Consider the following 15,375-nt stretch of genomic DNA (forward strand, 5'->3'; position numbering starts at 1 on the left):
ATGTGTGCAATTGGCTGCTCAAGACGTGACGTCACGGCATGAGCAGCCAATTGCACGCATAGGGGCCGCTTTCCCACGTGCGATGCGTCTGTCTGACAGTTGGAGGCAGGAGCCGCGGTCGTCACCGATGTCCGGAGGGGGGGGGGGGGCTGCAAAAGTAAGTCGCTTTAAACTGCCCCCCCCCCCATCTCCCGGAGCAAGGCTGCTTTTTGCGCCCTGCTTCGGGAGGAGAGGAGAAGGGACTAGCAGGCCCGAGCCTAGGATTGCTGGGTCGTCGTCGCTGATGTCCGGGGGGGGGCTGCAAAAGTAAGTCGCTTTAAACTGCCCCCCCTCCTCCCGAGCGTAGGATTGCCCGTCTCTCCCCTCGCTCTCTTGCTACTTTTTTTTTGGGTTTTTTTTTTTTGCTTCGAGAGGAGGGGACAGGACTGGGGCTGCACCGGAGACCGGACGCGGCCAGGGCAGGTGAGCGGGGGCTGGGGGAAAGTTTGCCGACTACCCTTACCCCTGCCTCTAACGCTGGGGTAAGGGTAGGCGGTAAGTTAGCAGGGTAAACGCACGGCAAAACGGCAGGGTAAAAAAGTGATAGTCGGGGCGCACGTTACTGTATGGGAGGGAATAGCTAATTCGCTCGTTTACATTTAATATACATGCTGTGGGTGGAAGGGGTTACCCGGGGATTTTAAGAGGCGGTAGGGATGAGTTAAAGGGGATAGTGTATCACGGGAAGGGCTAACGCGGCCGGAAAGTGAGTAGAAGGCGAGTTAGGAGCAGGGTAACAGCGGTTGCACTTTACTGTATCGATCTGTCTGCTAGGACTATTGTGCAATACCGCAGGGGTCACTTTGATTACAACATCACTCAATAAATGCAATTATCTGTCCTTGCTCGAAGATCTATATTTGTCATACTAAAAATTCCATTAAACTCATATTAAACAACATTTAAGTTGTATTTGGACAAAAAAGTGATGCCCTGATAGTGCAGCATTGACTCCATCGGAATCATCTAATTGCTGATCTAAAATTTTGTAATCCAACAAATGGTTTTGAGCAGACAGAGCAATATAACATTTTCAAGTGGTCTGCTGTTCATCATAGTGGACTAAATAGTTATTGAATGGGAAGCATTTTACTGACAGACTGCTGAACTTCTTTTTGGTTTTTTTTATAAGGACAATAAAGCTTCTTCAATGATTTTACATTTAAAGGGAGCTTCTGGTTAGGAGACTGGAAGCCTTACTATATTGAAACTTGTTTAGAAAAGCTACTGCTGGTTTTACAAGGTAAGGAATTTGTTTTGGGCATTATATATAGGGTATTGCGATGCAGAGAAGATTTTCATTATAAAAGCATGGTGTTTCTATTTTTAGACACTAATATATAATTTTGGTGGTTTTTCCATTAGCGGCAATATGTGGTTAAGACTGATCTGTTTACGAGGCAATGCTGAACTGAGTGTTTTTAAATATGGAACAGTAGATGCTGCCTCCTAATATTGCTATTTGAAGGTATATTTTGCTGCCATTTAAAAAAAAAATTCTTGGATATAAATACATTTTAATCTTTTTTTTTTTTTTTTTTTTCTGTAGCTGCCATGTCTATTTTGTGCTGTTCTTCAGTGATAGCATGACATTCTGTAAAACATACTTGTAAATGTTTCCTCCAACATCCACCCCTTGTTTAATCATGGTCATTGTGGAATTAGAGCCCCCGCAGAAGCCTGGTAACAGGTGAAACAAAGGCCTTTTGTCGGGACTAAAATTAATAAGAACGGTGGATCAAATGGTATACAAGTTGGTTATAAATGAACTATTGACTCTCTAGGAAAATTTGGTTCTTACCTGCTAATTTTCTTTCCTGAAGTACCATGGATCAGCCCAGACAAGTGGGTTTATGCATCTCTACCAGCAGATGGAGGCAAAGAATAAAAACTTTGAGGCACTACTACATAACCAAATGTTCCACTTGTAGTCCCTCAGTATTGACCTGTACCCAAGCCAAGATGTCTACCTTAACATATCCCAGTATACCTGGGGCAAAAAGATACTTAAAGGTTGGAGCCTCCTGAAAAAAAACAAAACAAAACTAGGCCCTCTTAACATGACAGAACACACATCTGAAACTATGTACACTTCTCATTACTCTGAATATATACCACATCAGCTCAGCAACATCCAGAAGCAAAGAAGTCTTTCGAAAAATGGGGACAGGTCTCTGGACTGATCTGTGTGGTACTTCAGGAACAAAAATTAGCAGGTAAGAACCAATTTTCCTTTCCTGCTCGTACCCTGGATCAGTCCAGACAAGTGAGCTGTTCTTGCATAGAATAGAGGGGCTTGGGAACTCGAAAGACCCACACAACACTTCCCCCAAAAGACGCCTCCTCTGGCACCCGCATACCCAAACGGTAATGTTTGGGTAAAAGGTTTAGGCGAAGACCACGTCGTCACATGACAAATCTCCTTTGGAAAAAAAAGTTGACACTCTGCTCACGAGGTTGCTTGCGCCCTAGTGGAATGTGCTCTCAACCTGACCGGCCCTTACAGATGTATGCCAAAGCTATCATCTTTCTGCCATCATGCAATAGTGCCCTTAGATGCCTTATTTCCCTTCTTAGCACTTCTGCACAAGACAAAAAAAATGATCAGATCTCCGAAAGGCATTTGTCACCTTAAGGTATCACAAGAGAATTCTGCTCCCATCCAGCAAGTGAAGCTTCCTCGACATAGGAGCATCCACAGACAAATTTGGAAAAGCCAGTAACTCAATCACCTGGTTAAGGTGAAAGGAGGAAACCACTCTAGGCAAAAAAAGAACTAAGTTCAGGTTGGAATCCCTGGTCACCACCCAGTCGGGCACTTCCCGATCCATCCCTTTTTTGAGATTATGCCAAAAGTGCCACCACAAGAAACTGGAACTTGGCATCCTCTGGCAGCAGCAAATGAAGCTGAAATTCCCCCGAAAATGGATTCCAACAGGATAATAGCATCCTCTGCAGCAGGTGCATGTGCGCAAAGGCCCATGGAACCAACTCCAGCTTAGAAGCCAATGAACCCAGGACCTGCAAATAATCCCAGACCCTGGAACTGCCCGATGCAACAGCCGAAGGACCTGAATCCACAATATAACTATCAACTCCGTAGTCAGAAACACCTTTCCCAGCTGGGTATCGAAATGTGCCCTCAGATATTCTGATTGGGTCAACTTTAAATGGCTCCTGCCAGATTAGTCACCCAGCCCAATGAATCCAGGAGCTGCCGGAACTGCTGCACTGAGTGACAACATTCCATTTCAGATTTCGCCTGTCCTAACCAATTGTTCAGGTATGAGTGCACCAGGATACCATCCTTCCTGAGCGCTGCTGCCACTACCACCATCACCTTTGTGAACGTGCATGTTGCAGCTGCCAACCCAAAAGGAAGGAAGCAAAATTGGAAATGCTCCTCTTAAGACCCTGGACCTCAGGAACTGCTGGTGTCCAGCCCGAACGGGAGTATGGAGATAAGCTTCTGACAAGTCCAGCAACGCCTGAAACTCCCCTTTTGTGCATTGCCGCTATCACCATGTGCAACGTCTATCCAAAACTGCAGCTCCCGGAGGGCAGCATTGACCACCTGCAGATCGAGAATGGGCCAAAAAGTCCCCTTCCTTTTGAGCACCACAAAGTACATGGAGTATCGACCCTGCCTCCTCTCCAGAGGAGGGGGCATGGGAACAATGGTGCGCATGAGATGTAACCCGCACTGCCTCTCTCACTTTCCCCGGGAGACCCAGTGGAAGATTACGAAGACGACCCTGAGTGGATGAGAGTTCCAAGGCATTGCGGTCTCTCACCACCTTTAGGACCCACTTGTCCGATGTGATCTTGGTCCACTCCTTGTAAAAGAGGGACAGCCTTTCTCCACTAGCCTCTGGAGAGGAGCAGACCAATGACCAATCTAACTTCCATCTCGCCCTTGGGACCCACGGTGCTGCTGCGACATGCGTTAATTTCTGCTGGCACCGGGAAAGTGCACAGAAAAGCAGTAAAAACTGCTTTTCTGTACACTCTCTGCCTTAATAACATGGAGATATTAAGTCTGAGGTCCCAAAAGTTAAAAATAATTAAAAATTAAAAAAAAATTTTAAATCGGCTCGAGGCTCAATTTTGCTGGAGTCCGGTTTCCGAACCCGTGGCTGTCAGCGGGTTTGAGATCCGCCGCAAAATTGAGCATTGGCTGTCAATCTCGCTGACAGCCGCCGCTCCTGTCAGAGGCACTAGGGATGTGCTAGTGTCCCTAGCGCCTCTTTTTACCGCGGGCCCTAATTTGAATAATTTTTTTTTTTTTAGTGAATTGCGTGCACAGGAGAGTGGCCTGTGCATGCGCTGGGAGAGCGGGCACTCGCCCGGCTCTCCCGCAAACTTTACTGTATCGGCCTGAAAGGAAATAACCAACAAACAAGGAAAGCACAAAGAAAAGGTCTTTTTCCCTGCTTCTGGATGTGGAGGGAGCAGACTTTAAGGGTGAAGATTCAGAGGGGATGAGGGAACCACCACTCCTGGCTTTCACCTCCCCTGACTGATAGCTAGCTCAGGGGTCACCCCCCCCCCCCATCCCCTTTCCGGCTTGCCCTGCTACACCCAAGGGATGGCCCATGAAGGAACCTAACACCTTGTGGGGCCTTCCAGGAATCTTCTGTCTTCCCTTTTTTTTTTTTTTTTTTTAATCAAACTCCATACTGCAGGTTTCCATCTCTACCATCTGCTGGAGACAGAGAAATACTGAGGGACTACAGGTGGCACTCGGTTATGTAGCAGTGCCTCAAAGGTTTTATTCTCTACCTCCATCTGCTGGTAGGGATGCATAAACCCACTTGTCTGGACTGATCGGGTTATGAACAGGCAAAACTAATTACATATCAACTGCTGTGGAACAAAGCTATTGTGAAGCATGCTTTTCTTTATGTATTTGTTTTTATAATACAACGTGTGATACCATTTTATTAGGTGTTCCTACACATTAACTACTGAGCAGTCCAATATTGTACATTTTTAGTCTGCTTATGTTTTGTATGTCTGAGATGTCTGTGTGCATATGAATGTGGATATGGTCAGTATAAGGTGAATTTTTGGTAATTGTAGGATGTATTGGAATATAGATGGCTCTTATGTATTCATAAGCTATAATAAAAATGTTTTGATACTTATATTTAACACTTGGATATGCCCCTCTGGTTTTTTTTTTTTTTTTTTTAATTATATAATTTCTTTGAGTCCTCTGGGTAAAAGGCCATTTCACTTTGGGAGCACAGTTGAACAAGAGTGAAAGGAAACCTGTATTTAAAGGGATTATGTATATATGAAATTCCAGTTCAGTTTGACTTTTTAATTTTTGCTCATGCATGGTAGCTTTGTTATAACTTTGTTCTAAAAGGACTAAGGCCTTTCAGGTATTGATTTTATTGTAATTGCTATGAGCTAAAATTGAAAGTTGAATAAAAATACAATAGCCTGACCGTACCTTAAACACTTTCAGTGGATAAGTTTTGTTGCTTTAAGAGTCTGTTTATAATGATGAATATAGATGCAACCTCGGCTAATATTAGGTAAGTCTTCAATTTGATTCTGTCTTTGTTGCATCCTTAGCAAGGGCTGCAATAAATGTGGGTCCTCCTGTTTTACATACAAATTTGAGGTTATGCCAAACACCAAAATACACTCCCCAGACATTTCTATTTATAGTTTAAAAAAAAAAAAAAGTTGAACAATTTCATAAACACTAGGACACTTACCCAAAAGTTGGCAAATGATTAAAACTACAACCTGTATCTGAGAACAGCCTTATCAGGTTTGTGATGCTGGGGTTCAGTTTTTTAATGTTAGTTGCATGTGTAGGGCAGCGGGGGTTTAATTACTAGCAATCTGTAAACAATTGGGAAAAAATATTCAAGGTAACTCCCAGTTTTCAAATGGGGTTTTCACCATAGCTTCAGTATAGTCAATACCCCTGGTCTCGTGAGATTCTGTGGCTGCAAGAAGGACCACAAAATCTTCCCCTTTCCACAGAATGTGTACATTGCTGTGGGAGGTCAGGGAGCCAGGTCATCTAATGTGGTCAGAATGCCGCTGACACCGCCAAACCTCTTCCTTCCGGATCCAACATTGTAGCCACTGCCAAATCTCTTCATGTTCTGCTGCCAAAGTCAGATCTGTTCTTGGTCCGCTCCCTTCACTCCATAGTGCTTTCATTGTGTGGCTTAAGGAGAAGAGCAGAAGCACATTGTGCTGTCTTTTCTCCTTTTGCTGACCTCTCGAGACTACTGCTTTCAACCACAGCACACTGTGTATCCCCGTGGTTGAAAGCAGTCAGACTAGGCCAGCAGAGGGGGGGGGGGGGGGGGGGGGTGGGAGGATGCAACCTGATGTGTTTCTGCCTCCTTTTCTTCCCCCTTGTAGTGACCAGTGCCAGGCTTGGGGGTGGGTGAGAGCTATTTGAGAATCTGGAGGTGAGTGAGGGAGTGATTATATGAAACAGGCTGGTGGGAAAGGGGGATGGGGTGACTGAAAAGGAAGGGGATGAAGTACATTTTGTGAAATGGGGTGAGGCTGGGGAGATGAGGGAAAAGATGGTGTGATTGGAGGGATTTGTGAAACTGTCTAAGCTTGTGATTGGAAGGGGGTTGTATGAAAAGGGAGTGGTGAGATGGGGGGGTTGTATGATAGGTACTGGGGAATCGGGGTGTGTGTATGGGCAGATAGGATGGGGGATGTCAAAAGAATTGAGGATGGAGGAGGACTGTGGGGGGGGGAGACAAGATGGGCATTTGGGGGTTGGGATACACAAAGGGTATGGTAGGAGCTAGGGGAGGAATGCTTCTCTTTGGATACACCCCCACTAAAGACTTCAGTACTGACCGCTATTCCCCCATCATTCTTCCTTCCTTCACACCATTCCCCCATCATTCTTCCTTCACACCATCCCCAGTTCTCTCTTCCTATCTCCCCATTCATGATCTCTCTCCCATCCTCTCATTCCCTTTCTCTATCCTACCTGCTTCCCTCATCTACTTATTCTGTGCCTCCATTCCTTATACCTCTATCTTCCCTACCTGAGATCCCTTCTTAATTTCTCTCCTCTGAGATTCCCTCTCCCCATTCCAGATCCTTTCCCCTCCTTTCTTCCCAGCTCCAATCACTAAGATATTTTTCCTCTATTAAACAACCAAATTTATTGGACACAGAAATATCAGAAAATGACTTAAAAAAAAAATTATATTTTCCTAGCATGTAGCAGATGAATTCAGGACCAGTGGGTATAGTGTGCTCCTGATAGCAGTTGGAGCCTGAGTCAGATTTCAATCTGACGTCAGCATCCGTACATATACCAAAACAGGAAGCTCTGCTCTTCAGTATTTTCCGTCTCCATAGCAGTTCTGGACTCTATTCACACTTGCTCAGCATTAGAGTATTCAAACCAAAGAAAGAAAATTCCAAACAAAAAACAATCTTAACTCTCTAGACGAGCCCTGCTCTCCTGCAGTGATACCGAAGGGTCCCTCCCCCAGTTGAGATTTTCTAAGATGATTTTCGAGATCCCTCAGAGGTAGGCTTCAGTCTGGTAGCCGGTTCCCAGCGTGGTCTTAGCCCCCGGCAACGGGAGTGGCTAAGAGGCAGCAGGTGCAATACCGAGCACGGTGGTGAAGTTACTTCCTTCTCCCCACGCAGCCAAACCAGGAAACACCGAGACAAGGTAAGGTAGAAAACTTTTTCTAAGTCTCCGGTCTCCAAGGCTTGGAGAGCCTCACAGATCGCTAGCCGGCGTCTGTACCATTGGGTTGATCAGCCCAGCCCAGGCCAGACTAGACCCCGATCGGATACGAGGGTCCTCCCACGTGGAGACCCTCTGAGGTGGTCACCATCTTGCTCGCATGGTCGCAGACGCCATTTCGCATCTCTGTCCGCCTAACTGAACCATACGCACAGGGACAAGCCAGGTGCACACATTCCTTGTGCACACAGAGGCGAGTGCATCTCAGTGAGCATGCATCCCGGCCTACACACACATCTTGGGCACACTCGGAGCGCATAGCTAAGCCTCACGACTCGCACATTAAATGCACAGACCGGGGTTTCAACTACCTACACGCACAAAATCATGGCACCACCGGCCAAGATAACAAAGGCACAAGCCCTCTGCCCAGCCTGCCACATAAGAGCTGTGCAGCATGAGGAGGCCACGGCTCTGTCTACAGTGCGAGGAGGCCCTGGGAGAACCTGGACAAGGCCCTCCCCAGCCAGTACAGGAATCCGGATCCACTGATAGTACCCCAGACCTCTCTATCCCCAGCATGACCCTCCCCCAAACGGGGTCCCTGGGGAACACAGCAGCGTTTAATCTAGACCCAGGATCCTTCTGGGTAGAATTCTTTAAGGGTCTACACACCTTTGTCAACATGCAACCACCACCGATGGCACAGACACATCTGCCGCCAGAGGACTCTTGCCTCCCAGGGGAAATGGACACCTCGGATGAGGTTAAAGACTCCCTGGAGAAAGGGGAAATACCTCCAGGAACGGAACCTTACCGAACCATGATGCATTTCTTCTCCAAAGACGAGATACCAGATCTTGTGGCTCTCAGCTTGAAGGAGCTCGCCATTCCAGGTGAATCCTCTCCTAGAAGGGCTCAGTCAGGCCTTTCACCATTTCCCCTTGCTGCAAGCCGTACAACAGCTGATCAACTTGGAATGGGGTGCCCCGGAGGCCAGTTTCAAAGGGGGGGTGGGCCCTGGAAGCCCTATATCCACTTGGAACCCTCAGCAAACATCAACTAGTGTTCCCCAAAGTGGATGCCAAGGTCTGCTTGGTCACAAAGTGCACTACCATTCCCGTCGAGGGAGGAGCGGCACTCAAGGATGCCCAGGACAGATGTCAGGAATCCATCCTTAAACAGTCATTCGATGCATCAGCCGTGTCGCTACAGATTGCAGCCTGCTGTGCTGTGGTGACACGTGCCTGCTTATCAATGACCAGGAAAGCCATCATGCCCGTCAAAGCACTAGAACCAGCAATATCCTTCTTCACAGACGTGACCTCCAAACTGGTGTGCACCTCAGCCAGGGGCATCTCATCCATAGTGGCAGCCAGAAGACAGCTCTGGCTCCGAAGCTGGTCAGCTGATGCAGCTTCCAAGACGAAGCTCACGAGAATGCCCGTCAAAGGAACCCTCCTATTCGGAAGCGAGCTGGAAAAGTTAGCTGACAAATGGGGTGAATCTCCAGTACCTCAGCTACTGGAAGAGAAGAACAAAAGAAGCCAACGCCCTTCTCCCCAACTACCTAAGGGCAGAGGATCACAGCATTTTAGACCCTACAAGAGTACATATCAACCACCTCACCCCGCAGTCAGGGGCCAGTCCTTTCGGAACAAACACAACAAGATGGGAGCCGGCTCGGGCCCAGACCCCAGTTGCACGCCACAGTGAGAATCAGCCGACCCATCCACAGGAAGAAGCCATAGGGGGCAAACTTGCCCTATTCTATCAAAGATGGGTCGGGATAACAGCGGACAAGTGGGTCCTAACAATCATTCAAGAAGGATACTATCTGGACTTCCACAGCATCCCTCCAGACAAGTTTGTGAAATCTCCTTGCCACGTACTCCCCAAGAGAATGGCAGTGGAAACTATAGTGGCCAAATTACTCGCCCTAAAGGCCATAATGCCGGTGCTCATGCAACAACAAAATACTGGGCACTATTCCATCTATTTGGACCAAGTTGGTCAAGCGCTACCTGAGGGTACCACACTTCCGCATGGGAACCCTGCACTCTGTCATCAGGCAATACAGCCAGGAGAATGCCTTACATCCCTGGACCTGTCAGAAGCCTACCTGCACATACCAGTCCATCATGAGCATCAGTGCTTCCTACACTTCACGATCCTGGACCACCATTACCAATTCCAGGTACTACCCTTCAGGCTAACCACAGTCCCCCGCACGTTCACCAAAATTATGGTGGTAGTGGCGGCGACACTGAGGAAAGGAATCTTTGTACATCCATATCTGGATGATTGGCTGATCAGGGCAAAATCTCCAGCCGAAAGTCATCAGGTGACCACCAGAGTCAAGGCTCTACTGGAGAGCCTCAGGTGGGTTGACAACACAAACGAGCTGTCTGCAGCCCTCCCAATCTCTAGAATACCTGGGAGTCCAGTTTGACACCAAACAAGACAAGGTTGTTCTTCCCCCTACAAGGAGAAGAAAACTGAACCAATTGCGAAACCTGCTAGGAGGTCCCCGCCCCAAAGTATGGGACTACCTCCAACTCCTCAGCCTCATGACATCAACCCTGGAAGAGGTTCCATGGGAAAGAGCCCACATGCGACCGCTACAGCGCTCCCTACTGTGTCACAATGGAACCCGATGTCCCAGGACTACTTTCACCTCCAGCTCCCGGAGGAAGTGCGGAACCAGCTCCAATGGTGGCTACAAGAAGCCATCTAAGCAAGGGAGTATGGCTATCTCCACCAACCTGGGTCTTGCTCATCACGGATGCGAGCGTGGGGAGCCCACTGCCAGGAACTGACTGCCCAGGGGCAATGGAACAAGGAAGAGTTGGGGTGGAATATCAACAGACTAGAAGCCCGGCAGTCAGACTAGCCTGCCTACAGTTCCATCACAGGCTCCAGGGCAAATCTGTCAGTCATGTCGCCAGTGCCACAACAGTTGCCTACATCAACTGCCAGGGGAGGAACCAGAAGCTAACAGGTGTCCCTGGAAATAGATTCCCTAATGGCGTGGGCGGAAGCAAACCAAACCTACAAGGGATCTCAGCTGCCCACATCGTGGGAAAAGACAACATTGCTGCGGACTACCTCAGCAGAGAGAGTCTAGACCCAGGATGCTGTCGTCCACAGCCTTCCAGTCGATAGTAAACCGCTGGGGAGGATCTCCTGGCAACCCGGTCCAATGCCCGAGTCCCCAACTTCTTCAGTCGCAGATGAGAACCACAATCCCAAGGGATCGATGCCCTCGTCCAGACCTGGCCAAGGGAAGACCTGTATGCCTTCCCCTGTGGCCCCTACTGGGCGGGATCATCCGCAAGATAGAACACCACAGGGGGATGGTACTTCTGGTGGCCCCGGTCTGGCCAAGAAGGCCATGGTACGCAGACATGCGAAGACTCTTGACGGGGAGCCCTCTCCCCCTACCCCCACACAAGGATCTGCTCCAGCAAGGCCCGACCCTCAGCGAAGACCCAACTTGATTCTCTCTTAGGGTCTGGCCATTGAGAGGACATGCCTGAAGAGTGGATACTCGAGGGCAGTGATTGACACCTTGCTCCAAGCACGCAAGTTCTCCACTTCGCTAACCTACATATGAATATGGAGAATAATCGAAGCCTGGTGCAAAGACCACGACATCCTTTCGTGGACAGCCAAAATTACCACGATCCTGGAATTTCCTGCAAGATGGCTTACAGAAGGGGTTGTCCCGCAACTCCATCAAGGTTCAGGTGACCACGTTGACATGCTTTGGAACCAAAGTGGAAGGTATTAGCCTAACATCTTATCCATACCTGTTTTCTCCTGAGGGGTCAAGCAGATCCATCCACCCTTAAAGTGGCCAGTAGCTCTAAGGAACCTCAATCTAGTACTAGACTTCCTAGCGGGAGCCTCCTTCAGACCTATCCGTGGTCTGTCTCTACGACTACTAGCCTTGAAGACTGCATTTCTAGTGGCAATATGTTCAGCCTGTCGCATCTCCGAACTTCAAGCACTATCCTGTCGGGAGCCCTTTCTCAGATTCACACCGGGATCCATACAGCTACGCACTGTCCCCTCCTTCCTTCCAAATGTGGTTTCTCACCTCCATCTAAACCAAACCATCTCACTGCCATCTCCAGACAAGCACAAGGGCTCGGAAGAATCGCGCCGTCTTTGCCACCTTAATGTCGGTAGACTCCTAGTCCGATACCTGGAAAGGTCAGAATCCATGTGAAAGACGGACCACCTATTCGTCCTTCACAGTGGGAAGAAACAAGGAGAAGCTGCCTCGTGGGCAACCATAGCCCACTGGATCAAAGAAGTAATCAAGGCGGTCTACGTAGAGGCAGGCAAGCCACCACTGATACAAGTCAAGGCCCATTCCACTAGAGCCCAGGCAGTGTCCTGGGCGGAAACAAAGATGCTGTCACCCACACAGATTTGTCGGGCAGAGACATGGTCCTCCATACACACCTTCGCCATGTTCTACCGCCTGGATGTTCAAGCTCAGGAGGACACAGCATTCGTAAGGGCAGTACTAAGTGGGCCACGGGCAGCCTCCCACCCGGTTTGGGAGTAGCTTTTGTACATCCCATTGGTCCTGAATCCATCTGCTACATGCTAGGAAATGGAGAAATTACTTACCTGATAATTTCGTTTTTCTTAGTGTAGACAGATGGATTCAGTATCCCACTCATGGCTGCTGCTATGCATGAAAACCTCAGGTGTCAATTCCTGAGAGCAAGAGAAACACGGGTAAGCCACGCTTCCTTTCAGCTAGGACACCCATAGACCAGGTGTTGGCGTTTCTCGGTTGAGTGCACTGGCGGTCTCCAGCTATAGTCCACGCCAACCAGTTCAAGTTGATCGTGTTTCTCAAGTTATTCAAGTTAAACAAAGTTAACCAAGTTAATCAAATTAGCCAGACATGCAAAGCAATTGTGGATATATGTGAGGAGAATACTGAAGAGCAGAGCTTCCTGCATGTGTATATGTACGGGTGCTGACGTCAGATTGAAATCGGTCTCCAACTGCTATCAGGAGCACACTATACCCATTGGCCCTGAATCCATCTCTCTACACTAAGGAAAACAAAATTATCAGGTAAGTAATTTCTACATGCAAATCTGCCACAGAATCTTGAAAAATCTGCTGCAGGAAACTGAGGGCTCAGTGTAGTTGCTGTCTGAGTCTTTGTTAAATACATTCACCCATCTGAGTTAGTGCAGATTCCATTGCAATTAGCATTACAAGAATTAGACGTCTTGAATTATGTTTGGTAAATGAGCATTTCTAGCTTAATGTGATTGCAGAAATTTTTACATGACCCTTGTATTTTTTCCAGAGTATGATGGAAAGCTGTGACAGAGTGTGTGCACCATCTACATCTTCAGCTTTTACTCCTCCAATAAAAACGATAGGCACCCCATCACAGTCTTGTAGCACTCCGAGGGCTACAACTATGAGACCTCTTGCTGCAGCATATAAAGCTTCAACTAGTGACTATCAAGTATGTGAAAACCGTATTGTGATAGTGCTTATAAACATTTTTCTTCCTGCAGATTTAAATATTCCTGAGATACGTGCCTTCCCACAATAAATTACTATTTTATTGGGAGTTGGAGTAATCACAAGAATCTTACTAAGTTACAAGTTGCTTTTTCCTATATAGTTCTCCCGACCTCTCCCTGCCTGTACTGTGGCTCTGACTCTTGTTTCCTTGGAAAATATTTTGCTCAAAAAAGTGCCAAAGCTTTGGGTTGAAAAAGCACTGTGGGGAAATTTCTCTATATTAAAATGTTGCATGAAGATGTGCACTGTGTTCTTATGAACCATTTAGACAACATGTAGTGGCTTGGCACATGGGGTACTGTTGCAGTGACATTGCAGATGTTGGGGATTTCATTTCAGCAGTAACAAATCTACAGTCATAATCCAGATTGGGAAATGGTCATGCATGTTAGATTTTTAAATTGCAATGTACATGATGTAAGTAGATTCTTATTTATGATTGGTGCTTTCTTTATTTCCAGGTTGTTTCTGATAGACAGACTCCAAAGAAAGATGACAGTTTGGTTTCAAAAGCTATGGAGTACATGTTTGGTTGGTAGTTTGAAAACATGGATGTAGGGAAAATTGTACACTAAAACATACAATGCACTGCTAGCGTTCCTTGGCACTGCCCTCAGTAGTACCTGGATTTTTCAACATGCCTCTCTTCCTTTATAGAATGCTGCATTTAGATGACATGTCAGGTAAAAGTGGATAAATGCACATGGCTTCATTAAGAGATTGTACTTAGTGTAAATATTCATTGTTGATTGAACTTTGTGCCATCATGTTTTTATGGGTTAAAAATTAAAATCTACAATGTGTTAAAGCAGCAATGCCAAATGTCCAAAAAAGCTGTGACATTCTTTTCTCACATTCAGCAGTTATTCTAGCATGTATTTCTGTAAAGTTTTTGTATGTCTAATTTTCTAACACTTTTGTTCTTGACATTTTTTTTCTATTATTGCTAGACATGTTCACTGCATCTTTAATTTTTTTCTTTCCTTTGTGTAGTCTGTGATGGCATGTTTTATTTAAAAAAAAAAAAAAAAAAAAAAAAAAAAAAAGGGCTAGCTAAAGATCAGATAAATGGGGAAAGTGCAATGGTAACCAGATTTAAAGTGGCTTTTCCAAAAATGTTATAAAAAGTGTATTTTCTGTTAATGCTGAAAGATTTTGGCAATAAAGAATTGTTGAATTATCTAGCAGTATGGGACATCGGGTATAGCCACTTTCAGATTCAGCCAAATGGAAGTGAGTATGCAGCATTATTGTTTTAAGATGTTAAGGTATAGATGCTTTTATTGTGAAAGCATGAAGGATTTTTGAATGCCAGCATATTGAATAATGTGTTTGTATAGCTATATAAAATACTGTTAGAATTTGCACTTTTAATAAGTAATTCAGAATGGCAGCGTACATAGGAGTATGCTTTAATGAAAAGGTTGTGATATTTCCTTCAGTTTTAAACGGAGCAGATGAACTTTTAATTTTAAAATTGTTTAATCATTGTCTGTACATTGTATTTTCAAAATGGACCTATAACTCAGACTTTTAAAACACTATCCTAATTTTCATAATAAAACTTTTTAAATTGGGGAGTCAAGTTTGTTTGGTTTTTTTTAATAGCATATATTAAGACAAATGAGGACATTTTATATGGAAACAGTAATTTCCTAGCGAGTAGCCAGATGGACTCAGGACCAATGGATATTGTGCTCTTCTGCTCTCAGATGGGAGACTGAGTCAGATTTCAAATCTGACGTCACTCTAGATATATACCCCTGCAGTAACTTTAGCTCTTCAGTATCTCTCCATCTCCTAGCAGATGTGGACACTATCCCACACACTAGAATAGTGTTAAGAATTACAACAAAGAAACAAAATTTACCTTAAAGAAGATCGAGCCCCGCTCTCCTGCGTTGATACCTAAGGGTCCCTCCCCCAGTTGAGAATTTCTGAGGTTGATCTGATATCCCTCAGAGGTGTGCCTTGGTCCGGTAGCCAGTTCCCGGTGTGGACTTAGCCCCCCAGTGTGGCTGAAAGGCAGCAGGTGCAGAAATGAGCATGGCGGTGAA

The 15,375-nt window shown here is 46.2% G+C and overlaps 1 protein-coding gene across 2 annotated transcripts in view; it reads left to right on the forward strand.

The window, feature by feature from the left end:
* Positions 1-14,896, forward strand: part of NUP35 (nucleoporin 35) — a 74,330-nt gene extending 59,434 nt beyond the window's left edge. For both annotated transcript variants that reach the window (XM_029605951.1, XM_029605952.1), the window contains exons 8-9: positions 13,092-13,256; positions 13,780-14,896. In XM_029605951.1, coding sequence (XP_029461811.1) covers positions 13,092-13,256; positions 13,780-13,857 — 243 coding nt within the window. In that variant the 3' untranslated portion in view covers positions 13,858-14,896. The remainder of the gene's footprint in view (positions 1-13,091; positions 13,257-13,779) is intronic.
* Positions 14,897-15,375: the final 479 nt, after the last annotated feature.

The sequence above is a fragment of the Rhinatrema bivittatum genome, chromosome 6 (genome assembly GCF_901001135.1).
Source record: "Rhinatrema bivittatum chromosome 6, aRhiBiv1.1, whole genome shotgun sequence".
Taxonomy (NCBI): Eukaryota; Metazoa; Chordata; class Amphibia; order Gymnophiona; family Rhinatrematidae; genus Rhinatrema; species Rhinatrema bivittatum.